General features: G+C 35.0%; 2 protein-coding genes across 4 annotated transcripts in view; both read left to right on the forward strand.

Moving 5' to 3' along the window:
- Positions 1 to 1,379: 1,379 nt before the first annotated feature.
- LOC121725405 (activating signal cointegrator 1 complex subunit 1) lies at positions 1,380 to 11,049 on the forward strand. Its single transcript, XM_042112372.1, has 8 exons — positions 1,380 to 1,519; positions 1,597 to 1,775; positions 2,265 to 2,364; positions 2,970 to 3,102; positions 4,757 to 4,885; positions 5,339 to 5,493; positions 9,752 to 9,924; positions 10,757 to 11,049. Exons 2-8 carry the CDS (start codon positions 1,667 to 1,669, stop codon positions 11,020 to 11,022), a joined length of 1,065 nt encoding a protein of 354 aa, XP_041968306.1. The 5' UTR covers positions 1,380 to 1,519; positions 1,597 to 1,666; the 3' UTR covers positions 11,023 to 11,049.
- A 951-nt stretch (positions 11,050 to 12,000) lies between these two features.
- The window catches only part of LOC121725404 (protein PFF0380w), a 53,566-nt gene continuing 40,598 nt past the window's right edge, over positions 12,001 to 24,968 (forward strand). For 2 of the 3 annotated variants that reach the window (XM_042112325.1, XM_042112357.1), the window contains exon 1: positions 21,408 to 21,610. The gene's annotated coding sequence lies outside the window, so the exon portion shown is untranslated. Of the gene's footprint in view, positions 12,076 to 21,407; positions 21,611 to 24,968 lie in introns of those variants that run through there. The other variant, XM_042112336.1, reaches the window with a different exon arrangement.

Below are 24,968 nucleotides of genomic sequence, written 5' to 3' on the forward strand. Positions count from 1 at the left end.
AATAGGAAAATCCCTCATTGTCAAAATCAATTAAAAACGTTCCTTTTTAACCGACTTCCAAAAAACGAGGAGGTTATATATTCGGCTGTGGATATTTTTTTATTTTTCTTTATTTTTGTCTTGTCCAAGTATTCTGGTTACTGCGAATTGCCCACGCATTTACACGCTGCATTACCAGAACTGACGTCTCAGTAACCAATTATATATAGTAACAGTGCACTGGCCAGTGTATTGCTAGTTACGGAACACACCCATATAAACAACATCAACAACACTCATCAAGTCATTACAAATCAACCAAAAACCCAGTGCTGCCAACTTAGTGGAATTTCCACTAGATCTGGTGGTTTAGACATACCTTTCGGCGGGAAAAATTTGGTTTTAGTGGCTAGTGGATTTCTTAGTGGATTAGATTATTTAAGTTAGTGGTAGCTTCGACGTTAAACCACTAGATTTTTTTATGTTTCTAACTCTTGAAGACGCTCACTGGAAACTTAATTATATTATTATTATCTTTATTCGTTTTGCCGCATTCTAACGCTGATATAGAGCGATTATTTAGCATGATGAATGTTGTCAAGACTTAACAGAGAAACCGGATAAAGGGTCGCCTTTCTTTAGTGCAAGGTTAGCACGCGAAGGCAAATGCTGAAATAACAACATAATACCAAATGCAGTATTACAGAAATTAGAACTAAAGAAATTTATTCTTCACAAACTGAACAAGTAAATGACAATGATTCCTCTGAGTCTGAAGACGTTCATCTTTACTCTTTAGTTAAGTACCTACTTATACATACATGGGCGTTCCGAGGGGGGGGGGCAGGGGGGGGACCAGCTGCCCCCCCTGGATCATGTTGACGTCCCTACTAAATATACTATCTCATACTTTCATCTATAAAAATTAAGAAAACGAATTTTTGCCATTTTTTGGAAATACAATATTCTTACAACTAATAAATTATTTATTTTTTATTCTTTATAAACACCTAGCTTATAAAAAAATCTGATTTGCCTGGGTAGAGAACCTGGGCAATTTTCCCCCCCCCCCCCCCCCCTGGCCCAGAATCTGGGTAATTTGCCCCCCCCTGGCCCAGAACCTGAGTACGCCCATGTATACATAGGTACATAGATAACTAAAGTTTTCCTTTTTGTAGTAACAAAAATAATTATTTCATAATAATAATAACGTTGTTGTTGTATTATTTTCAAATTATATTCAGATAGATTGTTGTTGTCTTTACGTTATTTAGTGGAATTCTGGTGGTTTGAGAGGCCATTTAGGTTTTAGCAGTTTCAGGTGGTTTACGCTGCTGAATTTGGTGGGTTAGTAAAAAACAAGTTGGCAACACTGTCAGAAAAACCTCAGAAATGGATAATGTGATAATTTTTATAAATTTTGGTTTTGTGTACCTACCGTAATATTATTTAATTGAGAACTAATGAACCTATTATTAATCGTATTTCATACAGTACAATATAACCTACATATTATTAATTTAACACGTTGAAAGCAAAGGTGCAGATGGATTAGTACTTATAATTGTTACTTTTAATTTAATTCCATTAATAAACAGAATTTGTTTTATCTTGCAGTTGTAACAGTATTCTTCATTATTATAATATAATAATTTCAACGACAACACAAGTCACAACTCTATTCATCATGAATGTGTTAAAGCCGGAGCTTATATGGATTGAAGGACGTTGTTATAGAGTAAATGATGCACATACTGATGTTTCTTCTTTTCAAGAACATGATTTGTACGAAAATGGTAAATTTTGCTGTAAAACTGTAATCATAATATTTAATGATTTTATTATATTATGTTGCCTAAACACACTGTAAGCCGATTTTACGAGAGTGTGGGGTACTGTCATGTGTTTGGCTGTTTTTGCTAAGCCTTATTTGCTATGCTCTGGGTGGACTTTGTAAACCCTTTATGATTTATCACCCGGCCAACTCAGACCAATAAAAAAAGATCTTTTTTTATTTTTTTATTGGTCTGAGCCGGCCAAAATAAAAGCCAAGCTTTTGATGCCTCTCATATTTGGCAAACAAGCACCCGATCTTTGGTTTGTTAAAACAATGTTGAATTAATATGAAATTATAATTACACCTACATTTAAATGAAACAGACATATCAAAGAAAGTTAAATATGAATTATCTTTGTTGCTTAACTTATAGACAATAAATTCTTTTAAACCATTTTTGTTTAATATGCATTGTCAAAATTTTTAACTTAGAATTTGTAATTTACAGAAATTGCTTATCAGGATGAAATTGATGATGAAGATGATGAGGATGTTGAAGTGTTACAGATGAACAACAACAGATATTATGTAAATTTACATGTTCCGAAGTATGTAAATTTTTATAAGCCTTTAATTTACGAATAATAAAAACTAAGGAAAAGTAACTCCGTCAAAAACATGCTCCACTACTACATACTTGTCAAAAAAGTGTACCTTAGGTACACTGTACACATTTCAATATATTTGCAATATTTAGGTGACCTTGAGAGGTACTAGGCTGATATTACATGACAGATCAAAAGGAACCAAATTTAAAATGGTAATAGTATGGGAGTTACGGTTCCTTAGCCTTTAATCAAAATATAGATAACTCAAAGGTGACTGACTGACTGACTGACATAGTAATCTATCAACGTACAACCCAAACCACTGGATGGATTGGGCTGAAATTTGGCATGCAGGTAGATGTTATGACATAGGCATCCGCTAATAAAGGATTTTGATAAATTCCACCCCAACGGGATAAAATAGGGGATGAAACTTCGTTAATTAGACTTTGATATCTAGTTAATAATAATACTTCTTAACGCGAGCAAAGCTATTATCATTTATCAATTATCATACATATATTTTTATAAAACTTGTGAGAATTAAATAGCTTATTTTTCTATCAATTCCTTTTTCATTTTGTTATCTTTATAAATTTTTGCAGACATTATCTTGGAGCTATAATAGGGAAGAAAGGAGCTGTTAGAATGAGATTACAACATGAAACAAAAACTGATATCAAGATACCAAGAATGGGAGACAACAAAGATGTCACTATTTATGGACCAAGTGCATCTGTAATTATTTATATTTCTTTTGATGGTAGGATGAAGGCAGAAAATATATTTAAAAAATCGGTCAAGTGCGAGTCGAACTCGCGCACGAAGGGTTCTGTACCGTTATAGAGCCGTGTGTTTTTGTATAGGAGCCCCCATTAACTATTAAGTTTAATTTTATTTTATTGTTAATTATTTAAGTACCATCGAGGAAGTTGATTCCTATGCAATTGACAGACCAACGTTATTTGGTCGAATATGTCAATTCAATATTAGGGGGATATTAGATTATCATATATATTGGATCCGAGATCATTGAGTCAATGATATTGGATAATGTAATATAGACTTAATATGATTCATTTCTTCCTTGATCATGGATTTTTGACATTTGCTGCGAGATTGGATCCAATACGGTCATATAAATAGGTGTTGCCAGTTATTTAATATAAAAAAGAGTTTTTAATTTCTTGTTCGTTAATATGTTTCAAATAATGTAATGTAATTATTTTTCTAATTATATACTTCGATAATCTTGTTGAAATAACAAAAAACAAGCCATATTAAAAATGACGATGTCTTTTGACAAATCGAATTCTCTGAGATCTAGTAACCCTGACATCAATACCTGTCAAAGTTAGCGCTCTCCATTGGCTATTGAAACCACATATGACGTAAAATAGGATCAATGAAATATGATAATGTAATATGCAGATATGATCAAATGATCATATATATTGGATCTTATATATGATCATAATATAAATGATCCAATATAAATGATAATGTAATACCCCCCAAAATTGTGATCCGTCAGCTGGGTTTGACGTAACGCAACCAAACTACTTAGGTCCCCGATTTGCATAGGAATCAATTTCTCTGATAGTACTTATAACTTATAAGTACAACTGAGTATTTTGTGACCATTTCAAGTGCTTACCTTTGGTCATTAAAATTATTGACATCGAGCAAAAAATATAAGTAAAAAAAAATCACGTTTGTTGTATTAAATATTTAATTTATTTTATTTTTAGTATTTGTTGTTACAGCGACAACAGATATACCTACACAATCTGTGAAAATTTCAGAAGTCTAGCCTATAGTGGTTCTTGAGGTACAGCCTGGAGACTGATAGACAGACATCGAAGTCTTAGTACTAGGGTCCCGTTTTTACCCTTTGGGTAGGGAACCCTAAATAACCTTTTGGTGTTCTTGTAATATTCAAAACTAGTGTCCAATATACTGATGTGCTTATTTCTGAACACTGAGGTGCATAGACTGATGTGCTTATTGTTGAACACTGAGGTGCATGTTTATACGTGGGAGAGCCATGCTTCAGCACGAATGGGCCGGCTCGACCGGATAAATACCACGTTCTCACAGAAAACCGACGTGAAACAGCGCTTGCGCTGTGTTTCGCCGAGTGAGTGAGTTTACCGGAGGCCCAATCCCCTGACCCCTACCCTATTCCCTTCCCTACCCTCAACTATTCCCTTCCCTTCTCTTCTCTACCCTCCCCTATTACCCTATTCCCTCTTAAAAGGCCGGCTACGCACTTGCAGCTCTTCTGATGCTGCGAGTGTCCATGGGCGACGGAAGTTGCTTTCCATCAGGTGACCCGTTTGCTCGTTTGCCCCCTTATTTCATTAAAAAAAAAACTTTTACCTGTTTCTAGAATGTCAAAGCAGCCAGGAGAAAAATTAACATGATTGTGATGTCATCAAGGTTAAGGCAACGCCCTACACATTTTATATCAATCCCACTAAATAAAACCAATATTATTTCTAACTTTGAAACATTTAAGGTAAGAAAAGGTCAACCCATAGGCCATACATATACCCCATTGCATAAAATAACTTTTCCGTCCGTGTCTATATTAGTCATTTGGTGTTTCTAAATTCCAATATGCTAGATTGAAACAAGCAGACCTTATGTGTAGTTGGTTGCTGTGTTAATATTTTTATGCTACCTAAAGGGTAACTGTTCTATTTAATCATATTCCATGCAAGGTGTATGCGCCGCACGGTGCACACATGCATCAAGATGCTAGAGGAATTATTGATCTGATATGATCTATGTCTACTGAGTCTACTATGTCTACTGACTTTATCTAAGTATTTTAATTAACATTCTCTTCTTTCTTAATTTATTATTAATTATTCAGAAGAAGAAAATGACGCTATAATTACTTACTATGAATAATTGTTATATTATATTTAAATAATTATTAAGTAAATTAAATTGTATACATTTTCAGAAAGATGTGCTTCAAGACTTTAAAGACATGGAAGATACTTTATTTATAAGATCAAGTAAACTGCATGTTACCATAGGTGTGATGTGTCTAATGGACAATGAGGAGCGAACATCTGCTTCAAAACTTTTTACTGAAACAAAGGACAAAATTATAATGTACGTAAAAAATTATGTCTATTATTATTAATTAACCCTTTAGCCGCCAAGGTCGGAATAATCCGACAAATATTTTCGTGCCCATTTCGCCAAGGTCGGATATTTACGACCAGTACCACTACTCGGTTAATCTGCCTTTTTTGTTTGATAGCACTGTATTATATTAAAATAATGTTAATACTTGGTAAATAGTTAACGAAGTAATCATTTACAATTGATTACACTTTAGTTTCTTAGTTAGAAGACCTAAAAATAATGTCATAAGTTAAATAAATAACCGAAAATATTCTTAGAAAAGTGTATTGATGTCCAACGCCCGAGTCGGAAAAATCCGACAGTAGGGACGGGACATAAGCAATGATTTACTGATACAAAAATCCACATAAATTAAAACATTTCTGTTTTTACTAACTAATTTATTATAAAACAAAGAAAGCAATGGTTACTGAACAAATAAACGTGTTTGTTTTACTTAATTTATAATAAATATAGTATAAAAATTTCAGTGATTGAATTGACGATTCACATCCCTAGCCTGCATGCTTAGAAACGAATGTTGTCAGCACACCCTGCGCCACGGTCGGAAAAAGACGACCGCTTCTGACGTCATAAGCTGCCTCCTAGAATTTTCCACTAGTGTTGTGCTTATGATGATGCTATCGATAAATGTGATTGTAGTGGATACTTAAATTAGAAATAAAATTACAATAAATTACAAAATAACGCTTTCCTATCTGCCTGTCTGCTACGACATTTAGATGAAATTGTATGCGTATAAAGGGGATGGGATATCGATCTACTATTGAAAATCTTTATTTGTAGTAGGTTATATTATATTTAAACAACTCAATTTTTTTATCCGTGGAAACTATGAAATTAATATTATTTGAAATGTAATACCTAACAAATATCGGGAATTATGTCACTCCACTATTCAAGCTGTTTTTATCCAATGTTTTTGCCAACGTTGTATATTTACTTACAACATTATGGATTCAAATACTAGATATCAGCTTATACTTTATATAATTATAAATTAAGAAATAAATTATCGACATCGAAAAAGATAAGTATTGCACATCACTATTTGTTATAGGTATAAATTTTTCGATTTATGGTGCCGGCGCTAGAGGCACGACAATTTATTTTAAGCTCGGCGGTTAAAGGGTTAAAGTATTTATTTATTTTATTTTATTTAATAATTTATGTACACATAATCGTTAACAGAGAAAACTTAAAATAAGATATACACTTTAGTACAAAGGTACTACTTATTCCAATTGGAATCTCTTCCAGTAGACCTGTTACAGGAAACATTAAAAAAGAGGTAACAATAGGTAGTGCACACGACAATTTAACAATAACGTACATATAAAGAATATTAAAAAATACATAAAATAAAATTTAATATAAACCTAATGCTATGTTTTAATAAAATACGATACATATATTTCATATTATAAGTTATATATTACTTAAATAATAATAATAATAAACATAATATAATTAATAATACAATATATTAGGGCTTATTGAAATAGGTAACGTGGTCAGGATAGGCTTAAATAGTGCTCGTGCAGTCTTTTTTTAAAAAGTGCAAGTGTTTTACAATCGCGTATATTACTTGGCAAGGAGTTCCAGAGTTTAGCAGCATAAACAGTGAAGGAATAAGCAAAGAAGTCAGTACGATGGGGAGGGATATCTAAGAGGGTGCGTCTAAAGGATCTACAGGATAAATTTTGCAAGTTGGGAAAGGAGAAGCGCTCTTTTAAATAGGAAGGGGTTGTAGGACTGAATAAAATATTGAAGAGGAAACAGAGTATTCGGTAATTTCTACGGTAGCGTATAGGCAGCCACCGTAACTGCCTTCTGTATTCGGACACGTGATCGTATTTTTTTAGGCCAAAAATAAAACGTATGGACAGATTTTGAAGCCGTTCCAATTTGTTCAATATCTCTTCGTTAGCATCCAAATAGCAAACGTCCGCATAGTCGATGATAGGTTGGATAAGGGTCTGTGCTAATAAAATTTTGGTAGGAGTAGGAAGAAACTTTTGGAGCAGTTTGAGGGAATGCAAGGTGTGGTACACTTTGCGACTTACATTGCTAACATTGGCATTCCACGACAGATGTTCGTCAAAAATAACTCCCAGATTCTTAGCAGTATCAGAGAAGGGTATTGTAGTGCCATTTAACATGATTGGAGGAAGAGAGCCTTTGTCAAGTAAAGCTAGCATGCGTTTACTGCCTATTAACAACGCTTTAGTTTTAGAGGGATTAACAAGTAAACCATAAGACTGCGCCCAATCAGAAATACGTTTAAGGTCATCATTTAAGAGAGATATGGCAGAAGCTGCATTGGGTATAGTAAAATGCTGGTACACTTGCAAATCATCTGCATAGAGATGAAACTTAGATACTAATATTCGAACAATGAAGTTAATAAAAATAGAAAAAAGAAGAGGGGAAAGTACACCGCCTTGTGGGACACCCGCATCGAGATCAAACCAGTCAGAGTAATCATTATTGAGCATTACTCGCTGTAACCGGCCCCTAAGATAGGAATTAAACCAGGACAAGACGGAAGGGGACAAATTTAAAGACCGTAACATAGCTAGAAGAATATCAAAATCGATCGAATTGAAAGCACTACTAAAATCTAAAAGGATAAGGGCGGTAAGTGATTTATTTTCCATGGCCCACCGAATGTCATCTGTGATATTTAATAGAGCAGAGACGGTGCTGTGTCCAGAACGGAATCCTGATTGCAGTGAGCTTATATAATTATTTTTTAATAGGAACGAAGAGAGCTGCTGGTGAACGATGTTCTCCAAAACTTTAGATAGGAAAGGCAGTATGGAAATGGGACGAAAAGAAGTTAGAGAAGTAGGACTAGGAACTTTTGGTAGGGGAAGGACATTCGCCTTTTTCCAATCGCGAGGGAAACAGCCAGATAATAGTGAAAAATTAAAGATGTGAGTCAAAATAGGAAGTAAGGATGGGAGAATCATTTTAATCATCTTGGAGGTTATTCCGTCACAGCCTGCAGCCTCTGAAGTGATTGATAAAACTGCAAGTCTGACCTTCGATTCAGTACAAGGCGTAAAACTAAAAGCCGGAGAAGTGATGGATAAGTTGGATAGAGATTTTAAAGTATTCAGTTTTATGCTATTGCTCAAAGATATAGGAGGTTGAGAAAAGTGTTTATTGAGGGCATTAAGATCGTAATCATTTGAGTCAGAAACGGAAGTCTTGCCAATACCTACTGATCTAAGAAATTTCCAAGTATCTGCCGTATTACGGTTTTGTAAGGAGGAATAAAAGTAACGCCGTTTGGCATCGCGACATGTGTGATTGCAGCGATTACGCAACAGCTTAAACTTGGTATGGTTCACTTCGTTAGGACAAAGTTTAAGTTTCCTTTTGGCCTTATCACGTGCCGCCATCAGCTCCTTGATAGAATCCGTGAGCCATGGTGCCGGATTGTGCTTTACTTTAACTCTCCTCATAGGGGCATGTCGGTCATAAAGCTCCAATATAGTGTTATTAAAATTAACAATTTTATCATCCAAGTTCGAGCTATTAAGAACAGAAGTCCAATCTAAATTTTCGGCTTCTAGCTCAAGCGCTTGTTTATCAATATAATTGAAGCTACGCAAAAGTAAAGTTTGGGGTTTACGTTTAGGGGGTCTAATTTTGTAGGACAGGAAAACAAGGTCATGGTAGGAAAAGGGGGCAACGAGCTGTCCATTTGTAGCCACATTATTAGGAGATGATACAATAATGAGGTCTAATAGAGAGGGCGTACAATTAGGAAAGTTATGGGTAGGATTAGAGGGAAGGACATGAAGGTTATAGGAAGTCAAAAGCGAGTGTAACTTACGTGATCGATGGTTATCTTTAAGGAGACAGGTGTTAAAATCTCCCATAATTACAACATGTCGGTAATTTAAATGAAAACTAGTGAGCAGGTTATCAAGAGATACAAAATAGTCGATACCAGAATTAGGGCTGTACAAAACTATCAGGAGCAATTTGGTATGATGATTATTGTATTCCTTTATCACCATGCTGTTAACCACATTTGAACCTTATTTAAATACTTGAATTTCGAAACTTGTGTGTCTGGTAAAATAATATCTTTAGAGTTTAGACTCGATATGATGATAATTAATTATTATATGAAGGCGCCGCTGCAGCCATCTTCTCCCAAACGAGTCTCAAGATATTTTGACGAGGTTGTATTTTTTTTTAACAGGCCATACATTCGTGACTATCTTCCGTTACGTGTGAGGGTACAAGGTATTACCAACATGAACGACGATCCGAGCGCGACCCACGTATTGTACGCCCGTGTGTGCGAGCAGGACGCACCCCCTGGTACACTTCAGACGCTCGTTGACGCTGTATCGCAATACTTTCAGAAGGCTGGTTTGTTCTATTTTCTTGCTTAACAACATGAAGTCTTTGTCTTGTCAGTTCAATGCACAACATCTTATTTCATTTATTCTTATGTATCACATTGATTATACTATTGAGGTATTTTTTACAATAAAAACTTAAACTCAGCTTTACCAACTTACTTTAACTGTAACTTTAACTTTAACCGTAACAAAATGTTAAATGAACTGTCAAATCCCTAGTAAAGCCTCGTTTCCACTAAGCAACAATTCACGCGCAACATGCTGGACAACAAGTTGCCCAACATGTTGAAAGTCAGCGCGGGACTTTTGATGAACAACGTTGTCTGTCTACGCATCTACTTTACGTCAGTCGTCGCCAACATGTCGCCAGAGCAACTTGTGTTGATTTTAGTGGCAGTGGTTATAATTTTTTTTATAGTATCTGTGAGCAGTATCCCATAGACGTTCATAGTTTTGGTACAGTTCGCTTAATTTGAGCACTTGTTCGTTAGACCACACTACGGACATTGTTGCGCGCGTCTCCACTTGACGACAATTGATGCAATTCTCTTTAAACAAACAACAAGCCGCGCGTCATGTTAAGCGTCAGCTGGCAACATCGCGCGCTGTTGTGCAGCGTTGCCGTACATGTTGAGCGTCACGTGTCGCGCGCTAAATGTTGCCTAGTGGAGACGCGGCTTTAAGGTCCATAATGGACGCCATATTTGACGATAACCTTAACTTAACAACCCCTCTAGTGCAACCATGGGTGGTGCTGCAAGTATTTCTTGCGCGGTTAAACGTGAATTAATATAAACGAAAAAACCTATTATCGTTAATAAAATATATTATTTTTTTAGGATTAATGCGTCGAGAGCACGATCGGGATAACGTTAAAATACACGCGACACTCATGAACTCAAAATACAGAGCAGAGGCTCAGGACAGCGGCGAAGATGACTCTAGCAGACCGAAGAGACAACCTTTCGATGCATCGAAAATACTAGCGAAGTACGCCGACTACGACTTCGGTGTTGCAGAAGTAACGGGCATGCACCTGTCACAGCATCATTCCATGGGCGAGGACGGTTACTATGTAGCGACGTGTGTTATGAATTTCGATTAATAAATAAGAATAATGATTTTTTTTTTATTTTTTATGTTTTCTTTTTGGGCCTGACTGAACATAGATTATTGCTAACGAGTGGGTAAGAACTTAAGAAGGCAGGTTTTATTCTTAATAATTAATAATCGTAACAAAATTATGATAAAATGTAAAAATTACAATATTATTTCGTAATTCTAAATTCTCTATGCCTGAATTGCAATTTGCATGAATGCCACTACTACCCGTACGTGAAGTATTTTGATGAAAATTAATTCGCATGACTGCTGGCCATTCCAAGCGACTGTCGCAAAAGTTAACATTGCAAGAGAACGAAAATTACTACCCTTTTCATGTTACGTACGTACCTATGTGAGTTACATTTCTTATAAAAGGCTCAAGTATTTTATATTGCAGGCGTGACAGTGTTTTTTCGCAATTATAAAGTCGGAAAAAACGTTTGAAAGTAGATAACTGTATAAAATTATGAACTTAATAAGTCCACTTTTAATTATTAATAGTAAACCAATATAAAAAAGAAAATTTAGTTGTTAATGTCTAAGTAACCGTAATTTTTTAGGAAACTTGTACATGCTATACACCTCCATCTTGGGTATCGCAGACACAATAGATTTACAATTGTTATGCGGCAGCCGGCTGTCGCTTGGGAATTAATGGGTTAATATTATAAATGCGAAAGTGTGTCTGTCTGTCTGTTACCTCTTTACGCTTAAACCGCTGAACCGATTTTGATGATAATTGGTATGTGGATACTTTCAGTCCCGGGAAAGGACATAGGATACTTTTTATCAAAATGTGCGGTTCCCGCGCGATAAACGAATTTTGGCAACGAAATCGCGGGAATCATCTAGTCGTCAATAAACGTCAAATATTCATTTCATGAGCAGTGCGTGGATCGAGCTTAATTCGTGGCGGTAAGCTCCGTAGGGCGGGGAGGGCGGGCGGCGAGCGTCAGTAGAGACGCGATGGCTACGCCGCCCGCCCGTCTGCTCTAGCTTCGCATATGAAATTGCTCAACGGTTCGTTTTCTGTTCGTGCTGGGACTGTAAATTGGTAAGTTGACTTAAGTAATTAAGTATTAGGTAAATAATAAAATATTTGAATATTCATTTATTGATTAAAATACAATACATATTATGAAATCGGTTTGCTGTTGAAGGACTGATGATGATACTTCCCATAGGGAAAATTCCTCTGATAAGTGATTGATACTTTTTTGATAGAGGTATATTTTTAATGCAGATCATAAGTAATCTACTAGGTTAAATATTATCTTATAGTTGAAGCATTTCTATTTCATTTATTGAAATGTGACGACTGATGAGCCTGTTGCAGGATACCTAGATCTGTTTTGCCTGAGGAATTGTGTGTAAAATTTGAACTTTATTGCAAAGCCGTAAGGTCGAAAAGTGATACACCAGACCTCTATACGGTCGTACGTTACGACTTACGCATAATTAAATACTTTACGCACTATATCCTAGTTTTTATACGAATTCTTATTTGTACGAATAGTCCCTTATGCTATTTTTATTTAAAAGCTAGGTAAGTAAATATTAAAAAAAATATGATGATGCGATTAGGTTTCTAAAAATAAATTAAAATTAAGTATACCTTATTAAAAGAGCTGCTTAGAATTAGATACTTAGAGTAGAATTAGGTAATCTATATATTATAACTGACTCTATAAAATTTGCTTCGTTCCCTTACATTACGTATTCTACACATGTCGGTGCTTTCTTCGGCAATATAAAGAATATGATTTTACATCTAGTGTAACGTTTTTGGATACAGTAGGTAGGTACTATATTTACCTACTTAGTCTATTTTTCTTAAACAATATTTTTATACTTAATTACGCAACAATATTTTTATTAAGTACGACAATATTTTTGTACAGCAACAAATTGATTGGGATCGCTCCTGTTCTTAGTAGCTTGGAGCTCCACATCCCAACTAGGCCAAGGTCCGCTAGAATAGTTTAACTTTCATTGCGTAACGTTATTCATACTTGAGTAGGGGGTTGAAAACAAAAACATTAGGAAATTAAATACAGATCTGCAAGGCTGTTTTGGCGCATAGCCGTAAACATTTAACGACGCCATATTGTAAAGTGTCCGAGAGACTGCTGTTTCACAGCCATCTTGTCAATGTCATCCAAGCATCATCATGTGCATGTCCACACTTCAGATAAGTGCTCCAAGTATGAATTATTTATCGCTGGTGTTGTTTTAGTGACAACTTTGACGCTCTCGCAACAAAATCATCTACGCGCCACGTCTAAGGCATCCATTACACGGTAGGTTTTGCTGTCAGTTTTACGTCACTTTTACCACAGTAATGGCTGATGGATAACCTACCGTGTAAGAGCGAGACAGAAGGTGGCATGAAGTTGATTGACGAAAATCTGGATATCTTTATTTTTGCTTCATGTAACCATCAGTCACGAATTTTGAGTGAGTGTTGTCATATCTGACAAAATAGGAAAAAAATAGAATTGTATACCTTTGAAAATTTTGGCATTGACTAACATAAAACTGAAGAGAATTGAGTGACCGTCTAATACCATTCGTCAGTCCATCAGTCACCATCAGTCAAACATAATTCATGATTGACGGAATTGACTGTCGCTTGCATGAGCGTGTAATGGATGCCTAAGTGAATTTCAAGTCGATACACACTAGTTAGGCATTACAAAGCGTGAATTGTGAACATATCACTAACTTACCTAGGAACAAACTAACTACAACCTTACTACCTATATATACTTGCTTTCTCTGTTTATATGGGGATGCTATATATTATCTCAGTTAGCTTGGTAAAAATGTACATTTACAAATCTTGTCAATTTAACTCCATAGTTTAGCATAGGTACATTACCTACAATAGGTATGTAAAAATCTCGTCAATTTAACAGGGTGAAATTTTAATTAAAATAATTTCAAAATAAATTAGTAACGTTTTAATTTAAAATGTTAAAATAAAGAAGCTACCTTTGTATTTATAAGGCAGGGTCTAAAATATATGCACCCTGTAGCTAAGTTGCCGCATTAAATTGCGGAGAGTTCTCCTTAACGATTGTTATCGCTCCACGGCCGTCGGCCACGTTCATGGCTGAGAAGTGAAATGACCTTTAATCAGAGTCTACTCAATTTTATTATAATTATTACTGACTTTATAATATGAAGAAAAAAAATTTATTTTTAGAGTTAAACTACATCTTAGATTTCATTTAAAATTGAGGGTTTGTCAACAGCTAATTAGCTGTTGACAAACCCTCAATTTAAAATATTTTATTGATTCTACTAACACTACTAATAATAAAACATTTTACGTGTCCTACTTTAGAGGTTCTCTTTCCCAACCCTTAAATTATCTCGCTGAGTAATAGCTCCCTTTGTCATGAATTCCGATTTATTAACATTTATAGCCTGTAAAAGGTCGTGAATCCTACGCTTATCCATTATAGCTTAAATTAGAATTGACGTTCGCGTAAGCCGACAGGCCGATAGGCGATAGCGATGGCTGAACAGCCACATATTTACAATTAGGTAATGGCGTGATGGCTACGTGGTTCGATAACAGTTTTTCAAAGTTCCAAATTAGCTTTTTCGGTGATAAACTAGCAACAAATAATGCGTTTCAAATCATCAAACGTTAACGTCCTTTCTCAAACTGAACTCTACTTTTTTTTGGTTTCTGAAAAAGATTACATGACGTGATAGCACGGCGAATGAACTTTTTTATGTATAAAACTGTGATAAACATTCTAGGAAACTCTGATATTTTGCTAACATATTAATCGTTTCCTTCCTTACAGCACTAGGATTTTTTAGCTTTCTTCTAATTTGAAAAACAACTTTCGTGTTTTAGGCAGTATCTAAGATTCGGCTTGAATAACCTATAGGCTATACAAGCCGAGTCTTAGACTATAGTAAGACAGATTCTTTATTGTTTTTCTTTACCTATTATTAGAGACTGGTTTTATTAAGCCACTGAGCACTTTGACGCTAAAGTTTAAGTCTAAAACAATGTCGATAAACTTCAACGTTTTATAACGTAGCACTAACGTAGAACGATTAAAAGACAATTATTTACGTACCATTTTCATAATATCATAAAATTACAACGTAGTAATCTTTTTAGGCTTCCGTACCCAAAGGGTAGAACGGGACCCTATTACTGAGACTTCAATGTCTGTCCGTCTGTCTCTAGGCTGTATCTCAAGAATGGTAATAGCTAGAGAGTTGAAATTTTCCTAGATTATATTGTATACTAGCTGTTGCCCGCGACTTCGTCCGCGTGGACTTTAGTTTATAGTTGTTCCCATACATCGATTGAATCGTTTACGCGCAAATCAGAACAGTTTATTATGCGGGAACCGTACATTTTCCGGGACAAAATTAGTATTCCTTGTCCTTTCTCGAGACTCTCCATGTCAAATTCCATAAAAATAGATTGAATAGTTTATGCGCAAATCATAAAAGTATATTGTGCAGTAACCGTACATTTTTCCGAGACAAAATGTATTCTATGTTCTTTTTCGGGACTCAAAGTATCTTTATAGTAAATTTCAGCAAAATGGGTCCAGCCATTTACGCGTGATGTCGTGACCGCGCGGCTTCGCCCGCGTAAATTAGATATTTCACAGAAAAATTAGTCCACAAAAAATAGCATATGATCCTTCACGTGGTCTACTTCTTATCTGTGCCAAATATCAGAAAAATTGCTCTAGTACTTCACGAAGTGAAGTACTGGAGCAATTTTTACTTCATCTCACGAGATGAGCCCTTTCAAAAAATTTCCCCGTTTCTTTTCACATTTTCCTCTATTTCTTCGCCACTATTAGTCTTAGCGTGATAAAATATAGCCTATAGCCTTCCTCGATAAATGGGCTATCAACACTGAAAGAATTTTTTAAATCGGACCAGTAGTTCCTGAGATTAGCGCGTTCAAATAAGCCTTTTCAAATAATTTCCCCCCGTTTTTTCCACACTTTCCTGTATTTATTCGCTTCTATTAGTATTAGCGTGATAAAATATAGCCTTTCTCGATAAATAGGCTATCTAACACTGAAAGATTTTTTCAAATCGGACCAGTAGTTCCTGAGATTAGCGCGTTCAAACAAACAAACAAACTCTTCCGCTTTATAATATTAGTATAGATAAGTAGATGTTCCGCGCGGCTTCGCTTGCGTAATTTAGGAATTTCACGCAACCGTACATTTTGCAGCAAAAAATAGCCTATGTCCCTTAACGTGGTCTATTCTTCATGTTTGCCAAATAACATAAAAATTGCTCCAGTAGTTCATAAGATAATAAGCAATTCCATATAATTTCCCCCGTTTTTTCCACATTTTCATCTATTTCTTCGCTTTTATTAGTCTTAGCGTGATAAAATATAGCCTATTGTCTTCCTCGACAAATGGGCTATCTAACACTTAAAGATTTTTTTAAATAGGATAAGTAGTTCCAGAGGTTAGCGCGTTCAAATAAGCCCTTTCATATAATTTCCCGCGTTATTTCCACATTTTCCTCTATTTCTTAGTTCTTTTTAGTCTTAGCGTAATAAAATATAGCTTATAGCCTACCTCGATGAATGGGCTATCTAACATTAAAAGAATTTTTCAAATCGGATAAGTAGTTCCTGAGATTAGCGCGTTCAAATAAGCCCTTTCATATAATTTCCCACGTTTTTCCACATTTTCCTCCATTTCTTCGCTCCTATTACCCTTAGCGTGATAAAATATAGCCTATAGCCTACCTCGATGAATGGGCTATCTAACATTGAAAGAATTTTTCAAATCAGATAAGTAGTTCCTGAGATTAGCGCATTCAAATAGGCCCTTTCATATAATTTCCCCCGTTTTTTCCACATTTTCCTCTATTTGTTCGCTCCTATTAGTCTTAGCGTGATAAAATATAGCTTATAACCTACATCGATCAATGGGCTATTTAACACGGAAAGAATTTTTCAAATCGGACCAGTAGTTCCTGAGATTAGCGCGTTCAAATAAGCCCTTTTAAATAATTTCCCCCCCGTTTTTTCCACATTTTCCTCTATTTCTTCGCTACTATTATACTTAGCGTGATAAAATATAGCCTATAGCCTTCCTCGATAAATGGGCTATCCAACAGTAAAATACTTTTCAAATCGGACCAGTAGTTCCTGAGATTAGCGCGTTCAAACAAACAAACAAACAAACAAACTCTTCCCAATTATAATATTAGTATAGATACTATATATCTGTCGCCGCTATAATAACAAAATATACTAAAAACAAAATAAAAATAATAAATAATATAAAAACACAACTTTTGGCCTAATTTTGCTCTATAATGGTACGTGCGCGAGTCCGACTCGCACTTGTTTAACTGCTATTTTTTATTAGCTAAGTATAGGAAAATTATAATATGAATACATAACAAAACTCTACCTTCTATTTTTATATTATCTTAGCTAACAACACTGTTCCTATAGGAATACCTTTGGGGACGGGTGGAATTTCGTTAAAACTTGTATTTTATTGGGGGAATAAAAATCAATAATGGCTTAGGACGGCCGACTGAATACCGTCGAGTGAGCTACTTACTATGGTATATTTATTTACGTGGCGCACGGTCAGTCCAGGGGTTTCGAATATACCACTATTTGTTTGCCTCTACCTCAGCCTCTACATACTTATGTTTTGAAGAAAGTTTATTAGGTTCAATCCTCATGTCGCTCATTTTGTTAATACACGCAATGGAGTTTCATAAAATTAAACATAATGTATTAGTCACTTATTTCTTCTAACTCATAATGTGACTACCTTATTTATTATAAGCTATCTAAACGAATACTGTATGTAAATTCATAATTATATTACACGGTATAAAATTGTTGTATACACAATATGGTCTCGTACGACAACCCAAAAATAATACCCTACTGTAAAATAAATAAAGCCTTTATTAACAACTACAAAACGATTAAATATACGTCTTTCTGTTTTATTCCTCAACCTTGTGGAATGGAATTGGGGAAGTATTAAATATTTTATTCGTCCTTTCTGCGTGCAGCGGTCGAATTCCTGAGGTGTACCTCTGTAAAAATATTTTTTCTGTACCGGCAACGTAATTATTAATGACGTTATTGAAATCTAAATATTAACTATATAGTATGCAATAATAGGGGATTTTTTAAAAATTTCTCTGCTTAAATCACTGAAAAGATTTTTGTGTTTAGTATGAAGGTTTTGAATCCCGAGAAAAAAAATATTAAAAGATAGTTATGATCCTCAAAAAATTACGGTCAATGCGTGATAAACGGTTTCTACGCAACAATGTTGCGGTCTACATTTAGTCAAACATAATTAATATGTTTTAGGGCCTGTTTCACCACTTTCTGTTAAAGTGCCTAATAGGCTATTCACAACTTTTTTGACAGATTCTCCATACTTGATCTGTCAAATTATTTGGTGGATAGCCTTATCAGGAAGTGGTAAAACAGGCCCTTACAATATTATATTAATAAGTTAATATTTATATCTGCAGAAATAAATGACTGTCGAAAGCGAAGACGATGACGTCATATATGAAAATGCAGAATGCGTCGCGTTGTAGCGACAAGCAGACGACTGCTGACGTCACCGTGCTGATATTTCATACGAGTTGGTGTCTGTATTGTACAGAGAGTAGGAGGGGCCTCCATTTCATACCATCAAGCATTCATTAGTTTCATATTATAAATGCAAAGAAATGTATATTTTATGCTCTTGCCGTTATCAATTTAGAAAGGTATATATTATATTTTCTGTGGAAGAATAGAGAACTTAGGTAAGAGTCGTCTATGTAATTTGTGATTTGTTCATATCCCTGATACCGAACTAGAGGTAGTTATAATTAGTTATTCGTATTATGATTTTATGATGTTTACTTTTCAAACGATATGCTGAGTTATAGTACATTGTTAGCTGTTCGAGTTTTGACTTTGTTTCTAAACAATAACTTAATTTACTTACAATCGTAGTAAAATTATAAAACATAATTAACCAATTTTATTTTTAATATAATTGACGACCTCCATGGCACAGTTGGTGGGCTATTGGTAGCTCAAGCCGGGGGTCGCGGGTTCAAATCCCGCCGATGGAACAAAAAGTTTTCAAAGTTCCTGGGTCATGGATGTGTATTAAATATGTGTATCATATAATAAAAATCTTAAATATATTATGTATAGTATAAAAGTATTAATTCTTCAAGCCCCATAAGAGCACCGGTGATCGCGACAACAATAGAATACAATAGCATTTCCTGGAAACTGTGATCGAAATATTATATATATTTCCGTTGTCTGGTACCCGTAATACAAGTCCTTCAGGTACTTACCACGGGGCCAGACTGACGTGGTGTTAAACGTCCATAGATATTATTATTATTATATTATAATTAAAATCGTGGCAGTACAAGCAGTACAATAGGCATAGCATTACATATAACGATACACGAACCGCGTCAGAGTGACCAGACACTATATAAGGGGTAAGGGGGCGTTGAGCCGCGTAGCACGTTGCCACGGTGATGTCTGTTGCGTACTTAGCGAGTGGCTAAGCTTGTTAGGTAAGATGAAGGTACGAAACATAGTGACAAAGGAAATATTATACAGGGTGTAACAAAAATAAGTGATAATACTTTAGGGCGTATACGTGTTCCTTGTAGAGAGTTCACTGTGAAAGTAGCAGCGCTGAAAGACCAAATTTTTTTTCACTTTTCTATGGGGAAACTCGTGACGCTCGGGCCCTTGCCCATACAAAAGTGAAAAAAAAATTTCGTCTTTCAGCGCTGCTACTTTCACAGTGAACTCTCTACAAGGAACACTTGCACACCTTAAAGTATTATCACTTATTTTTGTTATACACTGTAGATGCCGCGATTAATGTTATATTATTGTCATCCATAGACCATACTCCACACTACTACATACATAGGGCTTCGTAGCGCTTTTCGTACGACGTTTTTCGTAGCATGAGTCTAATTTTTCGACAACGATTTCAAATTTAACTTCATTTACTCAAAGAGAAGTTCAAAGTTTTATTGCGAGAGACAACATTTCGAGCTACACGGATAGTCTGTGCTGGGCCGTTCGTTTTACAATTTTCTATTTGACACTTTGGCTAAATTAAAAAAAAAACCGGCCAAGTGCGTGTCGGGCCACGCGCAATATAGGGTTCCGTAGTACCCATGGGCGTACCGAGGGGGGGGGAGGGCAGTTCCTACTAAGTATCTTATCTAGTACTTTTATCGAAAATCTAGTACTTTCATAGAAAACTTATAAACCCCCCCTGATGCAAATTGCCAACAAAATATGAGTGTTTTTGTATGGGATTGCCCCCCTTAATTATTAATTTTATTTAAATTTTATTATGAGTTATTAAAGTACAAATAAAACTGAGTAATTTGTGAACATTTCAGGTGGCTTTCCTGTTGTCATCATTAATAACGAGCAAAAAATGATAAAAAAATCACGTTTGTTGTATGGGAGCCCCTATTAAATATTAAATTTATTTTGTTTTTAACCGACTTCCAAAAAGAAGGAGGTTCTATGTTCGACTGTGGATTCTTTTTAGTATTAAGAGCGGCAATAGAAATACATAATCTGTGAATATTTCAACTCTCTAGCTATTACCGTTCTTGAGTTACAGCCTGGAGACAGACGGACAGACATCGAAGTACTGTCAGTAAAAGGGTCCCGTTTTTGCCCTTTGGGTATGGAACCCTAATAAACAATAGGTTCCTGTTATGTTTATTAAACTTTATATAAGCTGTGGAGTAATGCGGACATTGACAGTGTAGAAATCCTGGAATTAGAAGCCTTTGAAGGCCACAAAGTGGTTTGAAATAATACTAAAATTCTTGAAACTAGCAAAGCGCCACCTGTTGGTCGCCGGTAACACTGCGCAGAGAAAAGTAACCGAAACATGAAGATCGCAACCTCAGTACAAAGTTACTTCACGAATAACTTAAGTCGAATAAAGGTTCATTTCCATTAAAGTAAAGATGATTTGAATTCTATATAAAAGTATGAAATTCAACATAGTTAGGAATTGAAAGTAGTATTGGCCATTGGGCCATCATCCAATAATTCTCATATTACTTGTACCAAAATTATGTACATTGTAATAAACTACAAAAGTTTTTTCCTTATTTACAACATAATATTTGAATAAAAAATAGCTGATTCTATTATTGATGACTTATATTCTACTACTAGATACTATTTAAATATAAAAAAAAAAAACTATATTACTGCAAGTTGTAAGTAAAAAAAGTAAACCGCCTAAGCGTAGGGCGGCGTGACGTAGACGGGCGCCGCTAGCGCCGCGCGTCATTCCGCAGTGCGAGCCGCGCCGGACGCACGCCGCCCGCCCTGGCCCCGACACATACTACTATAACCGTACTGTGACGTAAATGTGTGCTACTACAGCTACTAGACAGGCCTAGGACTAACATTACAGTGTACAAACTATAAACGGTAGAACCGAGGTAACCTCGGTCGTTGCATCTATTATTCAGCGGCAAGTAACCTATGGCAAGGATGGCGCCCTTATCAGGTACGGATCTTTAAATAGACATTTCAATTCAATTACACATTCGGCTTTAATGTTGTTTCAACAATCCTCGTATCTCGTCTGTAAAGATCGTCTTACGTATGATTTGCAGACCGATTTATAACAAATGTGTTTTAAAGTGAACTCTCAAACTCAGCACGGTCTACATGGATTTTATTGATAGAAAAAATTGACGATATCATGGTAAAGTCGATACTTACGAATTACGATCGAATACGAAATAACGACAGTATATTTTATTTCTTTAACGCATACTTATATTATAGCTAATTAAGTACTTAATATTATGATGGATTCGTTATTATGAGTAGAATGTAACAGTACTAGATAAATAATATAATATACCTAGTATATTGTATTCCAAGTCATCACTGCATTGTGCATTGACAAAAGTATTACTGACCGGCCGACGCGCGACGGTAACATTATACACACAGCTAGGTATATAATATACCTACTTATCTGTGAGAGTCAAGATCCTTCTTCCGTATGTTATGCAACTGGAAAAATACACTTTTGAATTTTGATTTATAACTAAGTATGTATATGAATTTTACTGGGTAGAGTTTTATATCATTTATATCTACTTATTTAACACTGGTTAAATAGGTTTATATTGTATAAACTATTAAAAATATTATAATTTTGAGCCCAGTAGTAATCAACCCGATTAAATAGTATCACTATATTTATGCTGAAACGTGAAACTTTATAAATAACGAAAGGCTCTCTTTGAAAACTATACTTTAATTGTTTTCAAAGAAAGAGTTCCGATTTCATTTTGTTTTGTTTTAAAACGTTGTGTAGCACAGATAAAAATTAAAAAATGTTGTGGCCGAAAAACAATTTTCGTTATAAAAAGCAGCCGTCGGGGCCGCAAGTTTTCGTAATTGGAGTGGTGCTCGTTCGTGGCTCAATGTGGATTAATATATTACATTTGAGTCGGGATTTCATCATATTATTATATTCCCTCGTAGCGTTGATATTATTAAATAAAAACTTGTCCGGTCCAGGCTCGCCTTTTGAAAAGAGGTAGATTCCAAACCTCCCCAGGCTATGATGTATAATATACTGCAAAATGTTTAATCTTGTTGCAAGAAAAAGTTGTGTACGTCATCTAGGTTAATTTCTAACCTCAAATGTCAATAATGGCCCCAAAACAACCCCTAAATCTGTCGCTTTTTAGGTTTTTTGCTTCGACACGGACTATTAAAATATAACACTGAATAATAAGTACTTATTTTAATTTTGCCATTAATATTGGTCAACATGGAGATGAAATACTTACAAACCATTTTCATTTGATCTCTCTATCTACTGTTGAAAGACTGTATTACTATTCATTGAGTAGAATCATAAATCTAAGACTATTTAAAGATACTTATATATAATTTACAAATGTACTTAACTTCTAATGTGTATGTGTGTTAGTAATATTAAAGAATTGTTTTGAAAATCAATGTTTGCCCTCGTTAAAACGACTTGGATAAGAGAACAACTTTAAAACAGTACGCTTCATTGCACCGCTCGTACACAAACGGCATTCGTTAGCTATGAAAGTATTTAACTTTAATTGTATCCAGACTGAAAGCAGGAACGAAGCAAAGACTTTCTCACTACGTGTAGGGATGTTGTGCTTCAGATCGATAAGACTCAGACTCAGCGTTCTGCAATAGCAAACAAACATCAATTTTCAAAGTTCCGTACTTATATTATGATTTATGAGCGTTAATTCGTTAGTAGCCAAATTAGGATTTTTAAATACTTAATAAAAAATGTAAAATATTTTTTATATTTCCGAATAGATAATAGGTTACAAATAAAAGCAACTCTTTCTGGATATTCTATGATGCTTATCACCGGTTTGGGAACTAACACTATAAAGAAAAGATTATGCTCAATTTTCAAACAGTTTTTGAACATCATATTTTGATCAAATTTATGTTATATATATTTATTTATCATTATATGATTTTATTTATCATTTAATACCGCCTAATAGTTCTCAGAATATAATAAAGGTAGAAAATGTAGAAAGTATGGAAGCAGCAATTTAAAAGCTAGCAGAGTTAAGCTTCGATGTAAGGTTTCCGGTTATGAACAAACGTTTAGGTGTGCCACAAGGGTCCATTTTAGGCCCTTTTCTTTTTGTTATCTACATAAATGATTACCTTATCTTGTTAAAGATAAGCATGAGATAGTACTTTTTGCTGATGACACTTCACTAATTTTTAATGTGAAGAGGCGACAATTTGATTATGACGAGGTAAATAGTGCTCTCTCAAAAATAGTACATTGGTTTAATGCTAATAATTTACTTTTGAACTCAAATAAAACAAAATGTTTAAAATTTATCTTGCCAAATGTTAGGCAAGTACAAACCAATGTACTATTAAATGATGAGAAAATGAATTTAGTAGACACCACCGTTTTCCTAGGCATAACGCTGGATTGTAAGTTACAATGGGGTCCACATATTGCAAAACTGGCAGATAAGCTTAGTTCTGCAGCATATGCTGTTAAAAAAATTCGTGAAATCACTGATATAGAGACCGCGCGATTAGTTTACTTTAGCTACTTTCATAGCATAATGTCTTCCGGCATCCTCTTGTGCGGAAACGCGGCGGACATTAATACAATATATTTTGTGCTGCAGAAGCGAGCTATTCGTTCTATATATAAGACTAGATGTCCCGCGCGGCTTTGCCCGCGTAAATTAGGAATTTTACAGAAAACGTACATTTTCCCATAAAAAATATTTCCCCCGCTTTTCCCACATTTTCCTGAGTTTTTTCGGTCGTATTAGTCTTAGCGTGATAATATAATATAGTCTTACTCGATAAATGATGTATCTAACACTGAGATAAGTTTTTCAATTCGACCTGTAGTTCCTGAGATTGACGCGTTCAAGCAAACATACTCTTCAGGTTTATAATATTAGGTAGGTATAGATTTTTTTTAATTATCGCTTGACAAACTCGAGTCTCGATCTAAAAGACTATGAAATGGTATAATATGGTAGTGATGATGATGATGATGATAAATGTAATTTGCATAGTAGCATATGCTTTCTGTTCTTAAAACAACGCCGAAACTCCCAAACTTGTATCTATAAAGAATCAGGAGTTCTCTCAGCACCTTCTGAACCACGGTATACCAGGTATATCTCGGTGCAAAATCTTACTTGTTGGTAGCATATGCTTAGAATACTTCTCACGAAACCGAAGTCACCACATGTTTCCCTATAAGTTTTGAGGAGTTCCCTCAATTACTTATGGATCCTTCATTAGATCACCACTTTTGTGAATATAATACCAAATTGGGATGATATACCAAAAGA

The sequence above is a fragment of the Aricia agestis genome, chromosome 1 (genome assembly GCF_905147365.1).
Source record: "Aricia agestis chromosome 1, ilAriAges1.1, whole genome shotgun sequence".
In the NCBI taxonomy this organism is placed as follows: Eukaryota; Metazoa; Arthropoda; class Insecta; order Lepidoptera; family Lycaenidae; genus Aricia; species Aricia agestis.

Excerpts from the sequence above, each read along its gene's own strand:
- LOC121725405 (XM_042112372.1), top strand. The coding sequence starts at position 1,667 with ATGAATGTGTTAAAGCCGGAGCTTATATGGATTGAAGGACGTTGTTAT. Across the intron at positions 3,103-4,756 it reads TTTATGGACCAAGTGCATCT|AATGTCAAAGCAGCCAGGAG; the intron begins GTAATTATTTAT and ends ACCTGTTTCTAG. Across the intron at positions 5,494-9,751 it reads ACAAAGGACAAAATTATAAT|GCCATACATTCGTGACTATC; the intron begins GTACGTAAAAAA and ends TTTTTTTAACAG.